The following is a 21,475-nucleotide window of genomic DNA, read 5'->3' as shown; positions in this document are numbered from 1 at the left end:
AGAAAGCTTGCCATGGGTTGGTGGTTCTTTCTGGGGTTTTCCTGGGTTCTTCCTCCACCATTGATACTGGCCACCATGTATAGCCTATCTTGTGCTGAAAAATGGCATTAAACCCTACAACAACAACAACAACAACATTCTGTGATATGCTTATTCAACCTTTTAACCCTGGCCGTCAGGGTCTGATGTTTTTCTGCAGTGTCTTTATCATTGGCTCATGATGCAGATAAATTTGGGATCCTCTTTTCAAGGTCAAGATAGCAAATAATTATTTCGAATTTTGTTTTATTTTTGTCCATTCTGCCATGTAAATTAAAATCTCTTGAGATCAGTAGATGAATCTTGTTATACTTACATATCATCTCTGAAACATTTTTTTGGACTGCATTTAGTTCCTACATTGAAGATTAAAGTCACAGGTCAATTTTGGGCATTTTTCTTTCCAAACAACATTCTCAGTGTACATAGCAATATTCAGTGAAAAATGTTGCTAATGCATACAGTGACATTTTAATAAATAAATTGTTTGTGATGCGAAATTCATGTTTCATTGTAATCATCACGTATGCAGATTGCCCTCTTGCATTGTTGTGAATCAACAACAACAAAAAGCAGTGATGTAATGCACAATGTTTTCATGGACACGTTTTGGAAAATGTTATGAATCTTTCAGAGGTTGAGTATTTTGAAAATAAATGTAAATTATACAAAAAGAGTGAGCATTTTTTTTATATAGAGAAAGCTCTTTCTTTGGCTTCTGTTCCAAATGAGATCATAAAATGAGTATCCAGCCATTAAACAGCACCATTTTTCCCCCTGTGGTTTTTCTTGATGTCCCGCAGAGATCACACCTTTGCTTATAGTGTTGTTTTTGTTTTTGGACCCCATTGTGCAAGAGATCTCAAGTGAGAGGTGTACTTGGAACCTCTTGTTTATATATATATAAACAACAACAACACCCTCTCAGGACTTAGTCTTTTCAGACCACGATCCCACCACGTTATCATTGACTTTATACAGGATCATCATGAGTTAGCATGCCTTTGACTTTGACTTTGCTTATTTCGTCCATTAAGGAGCTAATTTTAGTGAAATTCTAAAGTGCTGCTTGATATTTATGCTTAGTTTATTTGTATTTCCTGCTGTTCTGATCAAATTGTGGTTATTGTTTATAAGTTCATAACAGGGCCATAGGTATGATATGACACTTTCACTTCCTTGTTAGTTACAACAGTGTTTTAATGACTTATTAAGTTCAGTACATTAACAGTTTCTGCTTTAATTTGAATTTTTCTCTTATTTCAGCAGATTGTCATTTAAATTATATATATACATGTTTGTGTGTGTGTGTATATATATATATATATATATATATATATATATATATATATATATATATATATATATATATATATGTGCAACTTCAAAGCATGGAAGTCTTCCATGACTCTTGTTTTTATTTATACTTAGTGTATATTATCTTAGATATGTAGTGTCTGTAATACATAGTCAGAGGAAGGCTGGGCTCCCATTTTTGTTAGTTACATACTGATTTGCCAATCCATGCTATTATCTACTTAGTCAAATAGTAATTTGCTAATACATGCTTTGCTTTCTCTTCATGTGTCGTTTCATGAAGAATATATATTCAGAGCAATAGTCCTTTTGGCATTGAAGGGAAGGAAGATGGAATAAATCAAAGTTGACAACCTACAGTTCTTTGTTGGCAATAAAGATTCATTTGGAGTATTCCCCAATGGTAGGTAATGCAGTGGGCATAAGTCCCCCTGTATGTCCGAGCATGGCCTTGGGGTGCATGGAATTGATGCCAGATCCATTGGATTCAACTCTTAATACTGCTGTACTGTTACTGGCCATCCAGCATGGAGATCTTTTCATTGAAATGGTCCAGCCAGATGGTTCATACGGGGATCTTAGTGATAGATCTACGACCATCGGCATCTTATCAAAGGGATTTCAGTGAGAAAACTGTCAGTTCAGCCAGGCCTTTGGAGCAGCAGGTACCAGTAATTGTCAGACTGTCTTATATACCGCCAGCACTCATGCCAACCACACACCAGCTGGCAGTGCCAGCTATGTCACACTTTCAATTACATTGCCAAATAAGACTGACTAGAGTCTTCAGTACCACCTAGCAGGACTTGTACAGAGATACAAGCTGATCTGGACAAGGACCTGTTGCACTGTGAGTGAATAAGACAATGGAAAAACCCATCTTATTCAGCTCTGATCAGCTTTCAAGCTGCCAATGAGGAAATCTATCAGGTGTTGGCCATTTGGGAATGCCGTCTACCCCCTGGAACTACCCAGGGTTACAAAGTCAAGGCATTGTTTGATTTTGGGGAGGATGAAGAGACGCTGTTTTTCCGGCTCCTTCCCCAATCAGCATGATTAAAGACATTAACAACCAACTTTCATGTCAGATTGGCGACCCAAGCAACTCTAAGGCTTCTTCTTGGAAAGCCATGTTCCTGTGACTTCTTCGTCTTACTGGTGTCACACTCCAATGCCTTCAGTATGGACTGTCTGGCTCTCGACAAGAATTTGGCAGCTGTCATCATGTCGGCTCATTTGTACATCAGAGTGGATAAAAACATGTTCAGTGTCACGTCTAAGCTGGTTTGGAACATTTTTGTGTCATCCTTAATTTTAGATTTGACTTCATTGACAATCTTCTGGCTTGCCAAACAATCCAAAAAATTAGCCATCCTTGGGAGGCGATGGCCAGGATTGCTTGGGTCCTTAACGGACCAGCTCACCATACTTGACAGCTGTGGCCAAATTAGACTTAATCCAACAGGATGCATATCTGCTGTCAGTGTTGCTTAAAATGCACCATACTCTTTCTTTATGTTTGACCCCATTTGGGTCTTTGTTGCCGTTTGGAGGACACATCAAAGAGGTTTGGAGGCATGCAGCTCAGGAACTGCTCCTCCAACATGCCACTCCCACTGCACGAGCATTTCGACCCTCTCAGCCCCAAGACAGGATTTCCTCAGATATACACCAGTACCAACCCCTACCCAGTGACAAGAGACTACAACCTAGCCAACATAGGAGGCGATCATACAGAGGTGGAAAGAAACAGATTTGCTCTGCCTTTGACATAATCTCCTCACTGTCTGCAGGCAGCCTGGGCGGCTGACTCTGCATTTTCGGGTTCACTGGATCTTCCCCTTCCCTCAAACTGGATGGGTCATCCAGGTCATTTTGGAATGGCATCGGGTTTTGTTTATTCAACCTCCTCCCATTTCCTCTTCCCTCTTCATGGATGCACTGTCAGATTGGGAGAGGGATGCTTTTCTACAACAGGAGATATGGTTGCTCATCAAAAAAGAAAACAAAAAGAACAGGCGGTGAAGCAAACTAGTTGAGACACATCATCAACTGGAGTTGCCTCAGCCAGTTCAAGATGGATACAAGTTCAGTCTGCCTCTCCATTCAATGGAATGAGGGATGTCATAATATCCATCTGACTGACATGTGTTATGACATCCCTATCCACCCCATGTCACAGAGATTTTCTTAGTTTTGCTGATTGCAACACAGCTTACCAGTTTTCCCTTTGGCCTCAACATTCAGGGTTCTCAGTAGATTTTAAAACTGAAGAGTCAAGTGATTCCGAAGTTTTAAACATTCAAGCAAATTAACTGCCAATAAATTTATTCAAATTGGTCCACACCTTGAAAACTAGCATCAGGAGCCGCCATATGCACTAGTTCTGTTATTTTATCAACAGGCAGTCCATTCATGTCATAATTGTCTCCTCTTCCTCTATCATAAACTTCAAACATAATCTGAAAACAATTGAGCAGAATTCAGTTGCACCTTAGCATTAGCTCTGCCCATTTCTTATATATCTTCCATTGGCGTGATATTGAGCAGATGTCAGTTCAGTGCCTCCTACAGTAAATTTGTTATGGACAATTCACTCTTAGTAAGAAACTAAGCCAGAGGCAAATCAAAGGAAATAAGGATTGATGCTTCAGACCAAATCTACATGCATCAAAAAGATGCATAAATCAGAAATTCCACATGTCAAAAATGGGTCATATTTAAATGCACAAGCCAAAATCAGAGTCTACGCATCTATTGAAAACCCTGTCATCAGCCCTTTGGGCCTTTACTGCGATTATGGATGATGTCTTCATTCTGTTCTGATCGATGTCATCGCTTCCCCTCCCATGGTGCTGAGAAATTACGGGGTCTGAATGGCAAGATGATTCTAATAGCCCCTCTCAGATGGGACAAGTCTCGGCTCTACACATTCTAACATAAGACATGCGCAGACAATTCTTGCGAACTTGACTCTTCTCCATCAACCACGGTCACAGGTGGTCCTTCCCTGCCTGGACCATCTACTTCTTTTACATGCTCGGCTCTTGCGAGACAATCAATTAAAACTTGTTTTTGGAGAGAATCTCACGAACAGAAGGCCCACCATTCTGAATGTTTATGAGAGAAAGTGGCATGTTTTCAAGGACTGGTGTCATACCAACAACATTGTCCCTCTACGGGCCTCAGCTCATCAACTGGCCAACCTTTTTCTCTGGCTCTTTGAGGAAAAACTTTTGGCCCCAGTCTCTATCAAAGGCTACTGCCCCATAATATTGGACATATTCCGGCTTCATGGCAGATATGGTTTTGGGCAGGATATGGACCTATGGGATCCTTTAGACATTTTTGGTTTCAGTCGACAAAAATCTCATTCTGTCTCCTAATGGAACTAATCCTGGATTTTAACATGGCTTGATTTGAATCCCTTCAAACCTCAAGCCTACACTTTGCTAAAGTTACTATCATATAAGTCATGTTTACTGATAGCTTTAGCTTCTGCATGCAGGGTGAACTGCATACATTTTATGTCAACCTGAACTGACTTCATTTCAGGTTGGAGGGTTATGTGGTTCTCTTAATACAGCCAGGCTTTGTAGCCCACAATAGGTTACTGTCTGTTGGTAATCAGAGAGTTGTCACTTACTAGTTCTCTTCCATAGACAGGTTGAAAACAGCAGCCATGCAAGAACCTGTTCACGCTGTCGAGCACTATTTGAAACGCACAAAGACAAGTCGTGGCACACAAAAATTCCTCTTTCTTCCAGTGCGAGCCAGAAAACAGGATAGCACCTGTCATGTCTTCTTCGTGACTGAAGTAGGTTGTATGCTTGATGTAATCTGACATCTCACCATATCAGAGTCACCTCAAAAAGATTACTGCTCAGAAGTTTTGAGCCATCTCTGAGAGCCTTGCATTCAGATGCAACGTTTTGATCCCAGATATAATAGAAGCAGTTATCTGGCACGTAGAGTCAACCTTCTCAAGCCTTCATCTCAGAGATTTAACATTGCAGAGGTGCACCTTGAATCTGGTATGTCCAGTTGCAGCAGTGCTGACACCAGACTCAAGTAGATAATCAAGACAGCCTGTTAACTTTGCTGGATTCACTGGTGAAATTTTTTAGGTAAGAAGATTTCTTCTTAACTGTATGTTAGGTTTACAGGTCAAGTGACCCCAGGCTGTGTTGTTTATGTAATTAGTAAGAATAATGTGATTGGGGAACATATTCAAAGGAGAAAGCAAATTTTTAAGTAAATCATGTTTCTTGAAGAAGACTTACCCAGCCACATTACTTAAAAACCCTCCCAACCACCCCACCATGTGAGCATTCTCGTTAGTATCTCGTTCAGCTAAATATTAGTGACACCTACCAGTGCCAAGGGTAATGGGCAAAAGTTATGGCCTTTTGTCTATTGAACTGGAGAAAAATGTGTTTCAACTTTTAGAAAGGGTGAATTCATGAGGTAGCAGGCTAAAAAAATTTGCTTCTACACCTGATATATACTCAACTGTAAATTCATACCAGACAATACTTATAGCCACCTACCTATTTTACTCTTTGGGTCATTCATACTAAGTCACCACTACAAAGCTTGATGCTCACTTCTTACTGTGGAGTTTCTTCCCATCAGGTAATGCCTGAGATATTCAGTGAAGTATCAAATGTCCAGCAATTCCTTATCTACTTGGTAGTTTCCACAGACTTGTTTGTTGACTGACTTGCATAAGTGATTACCATTTCTTGGCCATTCTGGATCTAGGACAGGACTCTACCTTTTCTGGCATCACATGATTCTGTATCAAGAATGAATGTTCCTTCATCTCTTGGAAAAGGCATGACTTCCAGACCTAAAAGAGCCCCTTTCAGCCTGAAAGTTACCTGGCACACATTTTGTCCATTCCAATTAGCCATCTTTCTTGGTTAAGTCAAACAATGGCTTGGCTATCTTCAGACATGATTTTTCTCCATTTTAAAGCGGAATTCCACTTTTCACATGACTTGAATCTGATTTTTCTTGATATAGTCCGTTTTTTTTATGATCTCCGATCTGGTTTTTTAAAAACGGTCTGTTTGGTCTCATTCTGCAAAAACCCTTGTTACGTATTTGTTCCATATATTAGTTAGCCCACAACTCTTCTAAAGAGTATTCTGATTGGTCACAAGTTTGAATCCATCCAATGAATCTTCATGTAATGGAAACTGATGGCAATGGAAAGAAGAAGAGTGCTTGCAGAAAATGGTGTCCCGAGTTTTTGAGAGAGACCATGACACGAGAAGTTTAGATAAAGGTAAAAAGAAATGTATGGAAATGGGAATGGCTGGAGCGAAATGTCGACGGAAATTTAGTTGGTCAGTGTATAAGAAAACTGAACACTACTAGAGGACTGGCATTTTGTGAACTCTGCTCTGTGTTAATCACAGTTGGAAGAGTTTGGAATGGTACCTACAAAAGAAGTTGTATACGGAAAAATTGAAGCTCAGAAGGCATCTGGAAAAAGTGAATTTAATTACTATAAGAAGAAAGATTTCTTGCATGAGAAAACAGATGTAGCTCTTTGTCAGAATATGCGCACTGCATGTCGTCAACACAAGCACCAGCTTGAAAGTAAAAAAGGCTCTCATTTTGAAGGAAAAGAAACGATTGCACATTGAACCAAAAATGTCATTAAAAAAGGAAGGCTAAACAAATCTTTGCCAAAGCCATAAAAAGATGTTGACTGGAATATCAACAGGTTTTGTCCACTGGAGAAAAAGACAAGTGAATGTATGAGATTATTTGTATTTGTATATAGTTGATGTACTTGGGTGTTTATTTTACAGATTTGTTATGAAAAGAGAGAAGTATAATATATTTGCTGCAAAAAATTGAGAAATTATTGTGACTTAATTATGAACACTGACATGCACTGAAATAACTTAAGCACCAATAGTATTGGAGAACATATTCATGTGACAATAAATGTTGTGAAATTATTCAAGTTGAAAATTTTGTTAAGTTTGTTAGTTTTTCAAATGATTATTTTGTTATATATTATGATCATAAGTTGCACCAGAAGCAGTTTTTAATGATTGTAAAAGGCACTTTTGGAGAGGGGCATTGGGGGCATTGCATCTTGAGACCCTGTTGGGGGAGGACCCACAAACCTCCCTTTCAAATTTTCAGCTTTTTTTTGTGGAATACCAAAATCTAATCTGTATTTTTAAAAGTCTCAAATTAAGAATCTGTAGTAAGATCAGGTACCCGAGAACTGACAAGAATTCAGTCACATTTTTGGGGCTTCTTCCATCAGAGTATTTGTTTGGAACATTAATTGGATGAGGGCTAACTCCGTACTATGACGCCTATTTCCCAAGAAGCCAACTTCATCCTGTAATAGTTCACAATTGACAAATCTCAGTGTTAAATTGGTTATTTGTATATGTTGCAGTATGTCTTTGTATCTGTTCACAGAAAGTAGTCCCATACACTATGGTGTCATCTATATAAATGATAGGAAAAGATACTGCAGTCCTTTCCATGGACGCTGTATCACTTGTTGAAAAGTTGCAGGACTATTGGTCAGCCCCTGTGGCATTACCGTAAACTCAGATAAACGACACTTGATCACAAATGCAGTCTTTGACATGTCTTCATCCATAACTGGCACTTGAAAGTTACTGAAAAATACTGTAACTGCATCAAGGCGTTCATTGACTCCTGGTATATGAAAAGCATCAACATTCTTTACAGCAATGAATTGTATGTAGTCTATACATAGTTTGAAAATCCCTTTAAAATTAGAAAAAGAAGAAGAAAAGCCTTTGAAAAGTCATTACATTTGCACTGACAGCCCATTATTATTTTTTTTACAATTAGATCAATCGTAAATATAGAGTCCTGTGGGCTGTGTGTTGTGTACAATGCTTTTAAAACTGCTGCAGCCTTTATCGGATGGCAGATTGAATCCATTCCTTCTAGCTTTGTTTATTTTTTACTTTGTTAAAGACTCCTCAGCTATATAAGAAGACCTAATGAAAACATCAAGTATCTCTAAAGTGCCTCTAAAATTTGGTACCCATTATTGGCTGGATAATGAGCCCTTGCACAGCAGAGTTTTTGAAATCTTGCCAGATATACTGAAGTATGTTTGTGCAGTTGAATAAGATATGCCCAACATAGGATATAAATTCTGTGACACAATAAGTCCAACAGTAAGAGAAAATTTGATCCTAGGAAAGATACAGTTCTTCAGATTGTTTTCTGGTCTTGTGCATCCCCATTTTTGGCTTCTTACCAGCGCTTTGCTTTCTAATCAGTGATGTTTCAGAAACATTGAGAGGTCTCTTGATGTACTTGCAGTTTGTACAACATCTGAAAAGCTTGTTATGTTTGATGTTGAAAATAAAGACAAGTAGCCTATATTAAAATTGCAATGGTGTTGATGATAAACAACTGTTTGAGTTTCAAATGGAATGCAGGCAGTTTCTTGTGAATATTAAGAAAGTAAATGCATAATTGCCCCTAACTTTTACATTTGGTAAGATATGTATAGCATTAAATTCTTTGGAATTGATTTTAAAATCCTGATGAGTGTAGATTTAGATTTTAAGAAGTTAATGTCCAGTCTAGCATGACTCATTGTGATAGGTGATGATTGTGACTTGGGTTTTGATCAGTATAGTTAGTTTGTGGACAACATAAGCTAGATATTTCAGCTAGTTTATACAAACATCTCACCAAACACAGATTGGATGAATTCTGTTCAGTGTATGTCAGAAGAAAGATATGCAAAATTGTTTTACATAATCAAACTTTTGCTTGTGCTCTCCTTTGACCAAGCCAGTGTTGAGTGGGTATTTTATGTCAACAAAGGATTAGAAGTTAATTATATACCAGACAACTGGTTGCAGAGAGGTTGATATGTGACTGTGGTAAGAACTTTGGACTGCCAACCCTTATGATTTTGCCGTAAGTCTTGTGAAAATGATGAACTTACAGATCAAAAGCACAAATTACGGAAATATGATTGTTTGTGATAAAATCCAGATACTGACTTGGCCATGTTTGATTTGGATTCAGGTTTCATATTAGATTCAGTAGTGTTGGTCAAGGAACCAGACAAACTTTACTGGAATACCTTAAATGATTTAATCTGCACACATTGTATAATGCAAAAGGCCTGCATCATGAAGCTGTTGCTTATTATAATTTTCTAAAAATGACATCCAACAAGTGATACATTTCAGAACAAAAGATATGTTGTGCCTCTACAAAAGATTTAATAGTAAAAAAGAATAAAAATGAATATTCAGATTCTTGGTGGGAAAGAAGGAAGGGCAACAGTTGCATTTATTGGACATCCATTGATTTGAGAGTATGTGTCATAGCAGGAAAGATGATTGCCATTGTCAAGTTAATTTATATTATAAAAAAAAAAATGATTATATCAAATTGAGAGATAGCAAGAAGCTGTTGCTGTTGAGCTCCATAGTGTTTGAAACTGCACTGGAGGTAATTAAGGTCCAAGAATAGTTTGCAAACTTTTTAGTTAGACACAATGGTTACCATTGCTGCATCAGTCTTCAATGACACTTCTGGACTTTTAAATGCATGTTTTCCAGCTTGACAATAACACTACTTGATATATTGTTGCACATTACTGAAAGCTCGTCCAACTTGCAGAAGAAAATGAACTGCCTTACTGAGATGGTCATTTTAGGGTTGGCAGGTCTGTAATTTTGGTGTGATTTTAAACGTACATAGTAAGAAGTTTGGTGGAATTTCAAATGTTCCCACTTCTGAGGACTGTAAGCAGCAGCAGCAGCTTTGAGAAATAGGTATGAGATACACAGAAATGACAAAACAGAAAAAGGAAGCCACAGGAGATAAGGAAAAGGAAGACAATATGTGACAAAATTGAGATTCTGAAAAATAATCTGAAATCCGCTACTCACGATTTTGTCACTGAAGCTGACAGTCTCTGCACAATAAATTGAGTTCTCCACCATCTACAGGTACCAGTCTCTGCATTTGGAATAATGAAGAACCCTATTGCTTGTGCGGTCTAAACGTCAAGGTCACTGCAACTGATAATAGGTTGTTGCATAATAACTTGTCTTCCACCATCTGCAGGTACCAACCTTTGTGGAAGGCTTATACTTGGGGTAAAGGAGATGTTTACTGATTTTGAGGTCCAAAGGTCAAAGGTTATTGACTAAAATAATAAACAAAGTTTTTATGCAATAACATTTGTTCTGTATCACGTACCTGGACCACTTTGTGGATGGCTTACAACTGTAATTAGGAAGCCTTTGGATTTCATGGTGAAAACGTTTGAAGTGAAAGTGTCTGTGACTGAGAGAAAAAAAATTGTTTCCGCTAAAGAAATTCATTTATCAACCATGTACCTTCACCAGTGTTTGTGGATGACCTGCTCATTGTGTAAGATTAAAAAGACTTATTGATTTTGAGGTGAATGGTCAAGGTCAACGGGACTTAAATAATAAAAATGGCAGAGAATGTAGCCTGACCAAAGTTTGTGGAAAACTTGTACTTAAGGAATAGGCCTATTGGGTTTGGGAACCAAGGTCCAGGTCATTGTTGCTCAAAGAAAAATGTGATAACTTCTGCTGATAAAGAAACCTTCTGATTTTAGGATATAGCAGAGGTCACATTCATGGGAAGTCCGTTAAGAAAATTATGGTATCTGCGCTTATGTTCTGCTCAAGAACACATCTTGAGCAAAAGGACAAAGTCGATGTGACCCGTTAATCTCCATGCATGTATGACCTGTACCAAAAAAGGTATAAAACAAATCACTTCCATATTAAGGTTTTTGTCCTTTTAAGTAGAAGGTAAAAAAAACCAATTGAACATGAATTTGCCGAGTATTCATCTTTTATAGATATAAAAATAAAATGTCATTCCTATTGACCCAGTTTCATTTTATCTGAGACCTTATTCAGTATAAGCCATTCAGGTACTTTCTTTCAAGGTGAGCTTACAGTGATGCAAGAATTCATTGGCTTATAAACTAGAGTACAAGTTAAAAGGTTTTTGCTCTGTACTTCTGGTAAATCATCATGACACCTTGTATAATGTGTAGTTTACTCCATTCTTTTAAACAGAGCATTTTCCTAGCAATGCCACACGAGTATGGAAAGCATCCTTACTTGAAGAAAAAGAATGGACAGGAAAAGCTCACTCAAATGACATCTTAAGCAAAGAGATGGATAACTTAATAGTTTTTCACCCTACATTATTTTCTTCAAATTTGACTAGGAAATTTTCAAATTTTGGAATGTCTACTGTAAAGAAAATTTTGAAAGTTGAAATGGAAGGTGTCAGCATAATTATTGTATAGAAATTAGAAAGTTGGTTTTCCTTCTTTGTATTGCTCCAGAAAAGAGGGAATGGGTGAGTCAAAATGCATGTGTGTGTGTATGTATGTGGAGAGAGAGATGTTTGTGGTGGTGGTTTGTCCTAACTTGTTTTGTGTTAACATTATTGTTTTTCTTCTTTTTATTCTTTGAGTGCGAGGTGATCTATTTATGATAACTGTATACGTTTGATTTCTTACTTTTTATTGGGATAAGAACGATGACAGTACATGTGTATAAACTGTAATAGTTATTCCATTTCTTTTTTGTTTGTTTCCTTTCAGAAAAACGCCACTTGCCCAGTGTGTCGGGTTAGAGTAGACTTAAAATAGGAAGCACAGGACTTGGATAGAAGACGGTCACCCATTTTCTTAAAACCATCATCTAATGCAACAGCATGAGGCTTAGAAAAAGTCGCATACTTGGATTCTAATCGTTTTTCTCTCAGGGGATTAAGTATGGAAAAAAATGTATATAATGTTTGTGTATGTGTTGTGAAGTTAGTGGACGAAGGATCACATTGATCAGAAATTGATATTCATGAAAATATTGACCAGAATGTAAGATATGTGAAAGTTAATTTGTAAAATTTCACATTTTGGTTTGTAATCTGAATATTCATGGCAACTGAGTTAGGGGTATAATCATGTATGGGTTGCAGACAAGAGACTGCTCATATATGACATCCATAGAGATATTAACTTTCTTCTTTGAAAATTAATTATATTTGTTCTACATGGGTGAAAATTAAGTATATTTGTCTTGCATGGTTAGATATCTATGCATGGTAACAGGATAGCCTGGTCATAAACGTTAATTTACATATATATGCCTTTATCTTTACAGGCATTTGGGATAAATGGGTAAAACTTGGTACACTTTTATATTACAATTCAACAGTGGTTGTTTATTGTCGAGTCCAAGCTAGTGAAAGAGTGGCACATAGCAGTTACTTTTGCAGTGCTGGTGGCATCAATAGTTCAATAGTACTGGTTTTTCTATATTCTCCTAGTTAATTTTCTTTGTTTTCTCCACATTTCCTAAACCATTTGATTGATTCTCATCACAATTGACGTGAATCGTATTAAAGCTAAGGTATTTCATTCAACAACATGGCTGCTTGCCCCTTAACTTTGTTGACAAGGTCACAGAAAATTTGTGTTTGGGTATGGTTCAAGTTTTTCAATGTTTATATCTTATCCTGGTTGGATTTTCTTCATACATGGAGAGAATAAATTTGAACCTAAGACAATTCATTCAGCAAAATGCACACTTGATCTTTGACCTTGGGGTCACAGAAAATTTGCATTTTAGTGTCATTAACACCTTACAAGTCAGTATTAATTTCATTGTGATTGCAAGATAATACATAAAGCAAATAAATTCATCTAAAATGACAAAGTATTTCCATTTCAGAAAAGTAAAGCTTAATAGTGATAGCTAAGTATTACATAATTAAAATTAGTTTTAGTTACCCAAACAACTACATTTTGGGTTTGGTTGAAGGTTTTTCACTGCTTAAATTTTCAGAGCCCAATGATGGAATTTTTGCATACTTTGGATGAATTGTTATGAAGTTTTTGGCAATACAAATAGGTTATTTAGTGCAAAGGCAATTAGAGTAAAGTGCTTTGCCCAAGGTCACACTGCCATAGCTGACCCAGGTTTGTCTGATGAAAGAATTCAAGTCTACACCCTTTATGTCACAAGTCTGGCATACTAATCACCATGTCAGTGTGGTGCTTAGACAATTCATTCTGTGATTGGGTATGTGAGAAAGCTTTCCAGTAGCTTCACGTGGGTCGGTGGTTCTTTCCGTGGGATTTTTCCGGGTTCTTCCTCCACCATTAATACTGACCGCCATGTATAACCTATCGTGTACTGAAAAATGGTGTTAAACCCTGCTACAACAACAACAACAACATTTTGTGATATGCTTATTCAACCTTTTAACCCTGGCCATCAGGGTCTTACGTTTTTCTGCAATGTTCTTATCATTGGCTCATGGTGCAGGCCCTGGCCATCCAGTTAAATTTTGGATCCTCTTTTCAAGGTCAAGATAGCAAATAATTATTTCAAATTTTGTTTTAGTTTTGTCCATTCTGCCATGTAAATTAAAATCTCTCGAGATCAGTAGATGAATCTTGTTATACTTACATATCATCTCTGAAACATTTTTTTGGACTGCATTTAGTTCCTACATTGAAGATTAAAGTCACAGGTCAATTTTGGGCATTTTTCTTTCCAAACAACATTCTCAGTGTACATAGCAATATTCAGTGAAAAATGTTGCTAATGCATACAGTGACATTTTAATAAATAAATTTTTTGTGATGCGAAATTCATGTTTCATTGTAATCATCACGTATGCAGTTTGCCCTCTTGCACTGTTGTGAATCAACAACAACAAAAAGCAGTGCTGTAATGCACAATGTTTTCATGGACGTGTTTTGGAAAATGTTATGGATCTTTCAGAGGTTGAGTATTTTGAAAATAGATGTAATTTATACCAAAAAAAAGTGAACATTTTTTTTTATAGAGAAAGCTCTCTCTTTGGCTTCTGTTCCAAATGAGATCATAAAATGAGTATCCAGTCATTAAACAGCACCATTTTTCCCCCTGTGGTTTTTCTTGATGTCCCGCAGAGATCACACCTTTGCTTATAGTGTTGTTTTTGTTTTTGGACCCCATTGTGCAAGAGATCTCAAGTGAGAGGTGTACTTGGAACCTCTTGTTTATATATATATATAGGGAATGCTCTGCCAGTGCAGACAAATGATATTAGACTGTAAGAAGTGTTTTTTGTTGTGATATGTTAAATATCGCAAAGTAGCCTATCCTATACATTTTGTCATAGGCATCAAAAGAGTGTTTTCTTGGGAGACAATGGCATATATCTTTCCAGTTTTCATAATTATTTAATGGTATGAAAATGTAACTTTGCTTTAAAAAACAAGAAAAACTAAATTTGATAACTGCAAAATTGTGACACTACAGTGCAAAGATTTATAAAAGATTGGTCTTGTTTATTTTCATTGAACCTAGTTTAGTTAGGAAACAAGTTGCTTCATTAGATTAACGTTTAAAGTTTTTAATTTGCCTACATTTCCAAATCTACTTGTTATATTCTCGTCATGCTGAGCATGAATTATTACGAAGCAAAAATTAATTTTGTGACATGCTTGCTTGCTCCATTAACCATGGGGTCAAGGTCAAAGTTGTAGAGAATTTGTATTCAAGTTCTGGTTAAAGTTTTTTCATTTGCTTCTGCGTCTTATATTTCTTGATGGATATTCATATTTGGAATGAATCATTATGGAACTTATTTGTTTAATTTAGTGAGGTGCTTGATCACTCCTTTGAATCAAGGTTGTAGTTATTAATTATAGATAATTTGTGTTACGGTTTTGGTTCCATTATTTTTATTTGCTTATATTACTTGAGATGAGTCATTATGAATCTTTAAAAAGTTATTTCTGGAATATGTTGTCTTGCACCTTTGACCATGGAATCAAGGTAATGGTCATAGAAAATTTGCATTAAGGTTTTGGTTCCAGTTTTCTCATTCTGTTATATTTATTAAACCCCTTGAGTGTATTAATACTTTTCATTTACAGTTACAGCATTATGCCAGAGCCCTCGTAAAAATTGAATACACAACATTTTGAATTTTTTTATTAATGGAATTTCTACTAATAAAATTGCTGTAAATTCTAACATAGTCAATAACATCAAAATGTCTACCCTTCTCTCCATCACTTAGAGGAAACCATAGTAGTGTTCTGCTGTCATCTCTCTGTCCATGCATCTGTAAACTTTCTTGCAAGCAAGATAGCTCCAAACCTATTGAGCAAAAGAAGGCAAAATTTGATATTGTGATACCTTCAGCGAAACCCAAGACTTGATTAGGTTTAGGTGATTTTAATATTATTTGTAAAAATTTGGTGGCCATGTTTGAAGTAGGCACATGTAGATGACTTGAGTTTCATGCCTTTATGACATTTCAACAATTTTTCAAATTTTTACATTCATTTGGTCAAGTATTTTTATTGTTGTGATTTCCCCCCCCCCCCAGATTTCTTCTTCTGCTGAACTAAAGCTTTCTTTTAATTTGAATGAATCTTTTTGATGAGGAAAAAACCAGAGCTTATAAAAATCAAGTTCATTCGGCATGACACTCCCAAAAAATATCATTTGATTCAGCAAGCTTCATTTGTCTATTCCTTCTGTAAAGTCCTAGTGTCATAAAATTACATTTTCATAAGGAAGTAGGAGACATGTTTTTGCTTTTACAAACAAAATGCCTTCTAGTTTATATACCTTTTTATCAGAGTCTTAAAAAAAAGAAGTGAAACCAAATGCTTTACAAGTTCTGCTTTAGCTGATGATATATTTAGTACACCTTGCTAATCATAATTTATCAGAAGTATATTTGTAAGAAATGCTAGGCATTTATTTGCTAAGATTTACTGGAATAAGTATTTAAATATTGTACTTTGTTAAATATTATTAATGTATTATTTAGCTATTTTACTTTATCATTCATTTTCTTGGTGGGATGGGGGGTTGTATTATAGCAAATATTAGTCTGCCTTTGATAACCACATTATGATGAGTCATATGTATCTTGATATATTGGGCTTCACATTGAAATATTGTACTAACCATCTGTCTGTTATATCACTATGAAAAACTTTTCCCGTGTTCTAACCATGTCTGTTATTGCACATTGAAATATTGTAGCTTGTACTAACCATCTGTCTGTTATATCACTATGAAAATCTTTTCCTGTGTACTAACCATGTCTGTTATTGCACATTGAATATTGTAGCTTGTACTAACCATCTGTCTGTTATATCACTATGAAAAACTTTTCCTGTGTACTAACCATGTCTGTTATTGCACATTGAAATATTGTAGCTTGTACTAACCATCTGTCTGTTATATCACTATGAAAAACTTTTCCTGTGTACTAACCATGTCTGTTATTGCACATTGAAATATTGTAGCTTGTACTAACCATCTGTCTGTTATATCACTATGAAAAACTTTTCCTGTGTACTAACCATGTCTGTTATTGCACATTGAAATATTGTAGCTTGTACTAACCATCTGTCTGTTATATCGCTATGAAAAACTTTTCCTGTGTACTAACCATGTCTGTTATTGCACATTGAAATATTATAGCTATGTACAAAACATGTTATCTCACGTTGAAGTATTGTTGCCATAATAACCATCTGTCAGTTCCCTTACAATGAAATATTATAGCTCTGTACTAATCATCTGTATTGTCCTTCAAATTGAAATACTGTAGCTCTGTACTAAACATCTGTCAGTTTCCTTACATTCAAATATTGTACTCTACTAACCGTCAGTCAGTTCCCTTACATTGAAATAGTTGCTCTGTACTAAACATCTATCAGTTCCTTTACATTGAAATATTGTAGCTCTGTGCTAAACATCTATCGGTTCCCTTACATTGAAATGCTTTAGCTCTGTACTAAACATCTGTCAGTTTCCTCACATTGAAATGCTGTAGTTCTGTGTTAAACATCTGTCAGTTCCCTTACATTGAAATACTGTAGCTCTGTACTAAACATCTGTCAGTTCCCTTACATTGAAATAATGTAGCTATGTACTAAGCATCTATCAGTTCTCTCACATTGAACTACTTTAGGTCTGTGCTAAACATCTGTCAGTTCCCTCACATTGAAATATTATAGCTTGGTGCTAAACATCTCTCAGTTCCCTCACATTGAAATACTGTAGTTTTGTACTAATCATCTGTCAGTTATTGTACACTGAAATAATGTAGGTCTGTACTAAGCATCTGTCGGTTCTCTCATGTTGAAATACTGCAGGTCTGTACTTAAAATCTGTTAGTTCTCTCACATTGAAATACTGTAGATCTGTGCTAAGCATCTGTCAGTTCCCTTACATTGAAATACTGTAGCTCTGTACTTGCAATGAATCTGTTCCCTCACATAGAAATATTGTAGCTATATACTATCCACCAGTTTCCTTATAACTGTATAGGATGAAACAATATACCTTTACCGCATATTGATATGTATTGTGATATACAACCACTGATACAATAAATTATATTCTGGGTTTATATCTTAACACCAAGAACACATTGTTTCCCGATTGTTCCTGAGTGTGCTTACCATAACCACTTGAATTGATTATAATATAAGGATGAGTGTTAGGCATGTTCTGCCATCTTTGTACTTTTATATTCTTGCCTCAGATGTGGTGTGGGTTCTCAGTCTAGAACGAGGCTCTTAACAGGATTCTTGCAGTCATGACAATAAGAACCACAAAAACATTGTACTCTAATGAAGAATCTAATTCTCTCATCTTGCCCATGGATGCCCAATTACTTCTGTTATTGGTATTGCACCGTTACAACTACACGAACCCCTGTGTGCAGAGACAAAGTTGTCTCTTTTTCTTAATGTAGTAGTTTTAAGGAATATATATATATTCGGAAATTATAAGTTTCATGCCTTTCATTAAACTTGGAAGGCATTTGGGTGTTCTCTTACAATCAAAAGAATTATTGCAATTCCCTCATGCAAGGAAAATCTAATTTTAAATGGATTCAGGTGTGCAAGTGGGGATGACTAACAACCAAATCCCTCACAGTACTTGCTGTAGATGCATAACAACTGTCATGATGGATGACTGATGAATTCTCAGATTAAAGAATAAAAAGGCAAAATACTAATAATTATTAATGACATTGAAGATTAAAATAACTTCTGGATTTATATGTGTATTGAAACGAGAAATTATTGAAGCACTCACTGCCAGTGTCATATTTATTCTATGCCACGAATGTTGGAAGGGGCATATTTTGTTACCCTTGCATTTACATATGTAGGTTGACATAAAAGATTTTGGGCTCTAAGGATAAAAACAAAATTCCTTTTGTTTGGATGACTGTCAGTGAGTTAAACACCCTTTGCCAAATATTGTTAATGCTTCATGATTGGTTAAAAGAGTATATCAGTTTCTTGTGCAGCTTTAATGTGTGATTTGTCTTGGTGAGTTAATAACTTTACTGACAAAAGTTGGTCTTGGTGAATACGTAACTTTACTATCAAAAGTTGGTCTTAGTGAAAGTACATCACTTTACTCTCAAAAGTTGGTCTTGGTGAATACGTAAATTTACTTCAAAAGTTGGTCTTGGTGAGTACATAACTTTACTATCAAAAGGTCTCAGTGAGTACATCAGTTTACTTTCAAAATTTGGTCTTGGTGAGTACATCATTTTACTTGGCAGAAGTTGGTCTTGAGGGTTACATCACTTTACTTTAAAAAGTTGGTCTTGGTGAGTACATGACTTTACTTTCAGAAGTTGGTCTCTGTGAGTATGTCATTTTACTTTTAGAAATTGGTCATGGTGAGTACATGACTTTACTTTCAGAAGTTGGTCTCTGTGAGTATGTCATTTTACTTTAAGAAGTTGGTCATGGTGAGTACATCACTTTACATTCAGAAGTTGGTCTCAGTGAGTATGTCATTTTACTTTTAGAAGTTGGTCTTGATGAGTACATCATTTTACTTTCAGAAGTTGGTCTTTGTGAATACATCATTTTACTTTCAGAAATTGGTCTTGGTGAGTACATCATTTTACTTTCAAAAGTTGGTCTTGGTGAGGACATCACTTTGCTATCAAAAGTTGGTCATGGTGATTGCATACTTTACATTCAGAAGTTGGTCTTGAGGGGTACCTCACATTACTTTCTGAATTTGGTCTTCGTGAGTACATCACATTACTTTCAGATGTTGGTCTTGGGTTGGTCACTGTAACTTGCATTTCATGCTTCCTTAACATTGTTCCAGTTTTCAGTTTCACCGACAGTTGATGTTGTGAAACAAGAGTTGCAGGGGATTTGTTTTCTTTGAATTGATTGCAAGTTTTATTTTCCTACAAACATTCCTTTACATCAAGATGTGTTTTTTAAGGTTTTTATCTTGTATGGGTATTTTGATTATCTGGAATTTGATTAAGTTCATTACCACTCTGGGGTCTGCAACAGCTGCAGTGGTCCTGTGATTAAGAAATTTAACTTGAGACCAAAATGTGCATGTTTGGTTCCCCCCATCCAGATGTCCTGCATCAACTACCATGGTGTGTCCTTGGGTAAGGCACTAGTAATTTCACACTATAACCTTAAATGTCTTGCTGTGCCATAAAACTCCGAACAAACCAATACAAAAGCTTTAGTTCTGATCAAACTTGAGATACACATCAGCATGGTCTCATGCCTATGTCAGGATCTCATGCCCCTGTCAAGATCTCTTACAAGTTTGGTTATGAGTGACCAATGTGTGGAACAGTGATCAACGTGTTTGAATGGGCTTGTTTCTGTACTTAATGTTTTTTTGCACAAGTTTAGGTCTGATTTTATACAAGTCAAAATATGCAATTAACATGGCTATGAAGACAAAGAGCAAGGAAAAAACTCTTCTCTATGCAGATAATCACATTTGACATGCATTTAATACACACCTCAAAAGCAACTGAACCTGAATAGCTCAAGGAACATGATTCATTTAGAATATGTATTACATTCTGAATCTATTACATGATTGAATTGAATATACAATACACAATGAAATTGTATTGAAGTGACAATATATTATACAGGATATCTGTTGTTAGAACACATTTGTATGTTAGCACTAAAACAAACACTTGTTACAGTAATCCTTAATTATAACATGGGAGTCAAAGAGTACATCCTTACAATAAAGTACTTGATGCATATACTTTTACTACAGCTTTATTAAATTGTATCCATGGTCATACCCACTTGTATCAGGAACTGTGTTATAATGAAGACCTTATAGTGAGACAGTGCACAAGTTGATTGATAGCTCTGAAAACTTAAGTCTTTAAAATTATATTACATGAAAATAATATGGAATCTCTTATTCTGTCATGTAACTTTCTGTATCTAGATTGAGTCAACACTAATAATAATTGCTTTTAATACTCCTTATGTAGTCTGCAATATTATGGCATGTGACATTTACACATCTACATGTATGATCATTATGTGGTCACAGAATAGATAGAATGCAGAAGCATACACAAACCTTCAAACTGGGATCTAACCACTGGAGTGGGCTTTTGATTGATGGGGAGGGGATCAATGGTACAGAGACCATTGTGACTGCCTGCTTTGATAGAAATTTATTGTAATTCTATCATGTTCAAAGTCTTCCAAGATTTTATTTTGCTATCCCAGCATGACAAATACAAATGATAACTGTATTTATCTATATACTCCTAGATGGAAATGAAAATGGTTATCTTTGTTACTTTGTTAAGCCATTATGTTAGCTGGTCACTTTAATTTATGATTGATATTATTAATCAAACTAATACACTGGAGCGACAAAATTAATCTAGACCAAATAATATTAAAGTTCATCATTAAGCAGTGATATTCAAATGGAGATTTCATAAGATTCGCATGATCCACCTTGAAAGTAATAAACTAAGACTTTGAAAAATTGTTGTTTCAAATTTTGTATCCCCCTGGTATGTAATTCTGTCTACATTATATCCCAAAGTTTGACAAGTATCCTAATCTGTATGTGCAAATATCACACAAATAATGAATTTCTTTATTGACAGATCAATACTTAGCTTCATGGATTTACCCAAACAAAAGCATACAGGCATGCATTGACAAGACCACACAGTCCTCATGTTTTACTTTGGAATTGTT

At 35.9% G+C, this 21,475-nt stretch overlaps 1 protein-coding gene across 1 annotated transcript in view; it reads left to right on the top strand.

Annotated features, from left to right (window-relative positions):
• The window catches only part of LOC149785260 (uncharacterized), a 63,296-nt gene extending 42,039 nt beyond the window's left edge, over positions 1-21,257 (top strand). Inside the window, exon 11 of the mRNA XM_089979107.1 lies at positions 12,005-21,257. Within this exon, the coding sequence (XP_089835233.1) occupies positions 12,005-12,052 (48 nt within the window). The 3' untranslated portion in view covers positions 12,053-21,257. The remainder of the gene's footprint in view (positions 1-12,004) is intronic.
• Positions 21,258-21,475: the final 218 nt, after the last annotated feature.

This window comes from Sinohyriopsis cumingii, chromosome 13 (assembly GCF_028554795.1).
Source record: "Sinohyriopsis cumingii isolate HCF-2022 chromosome 13, ASM2855479v2, whole genome shotgun sequence".
Classification (NCBI taxonomy): Eukaryota; Metazoa; Mollusca; class Bivalvia; order Unionida; family Unionidae; genus Sinohyriopsis; species Sinohyriopsis cumingii.
Note: the sequence above shows the minus strand (reverse complement) of the source record. Positions and strands in the feature narration are given on the sequence as shown.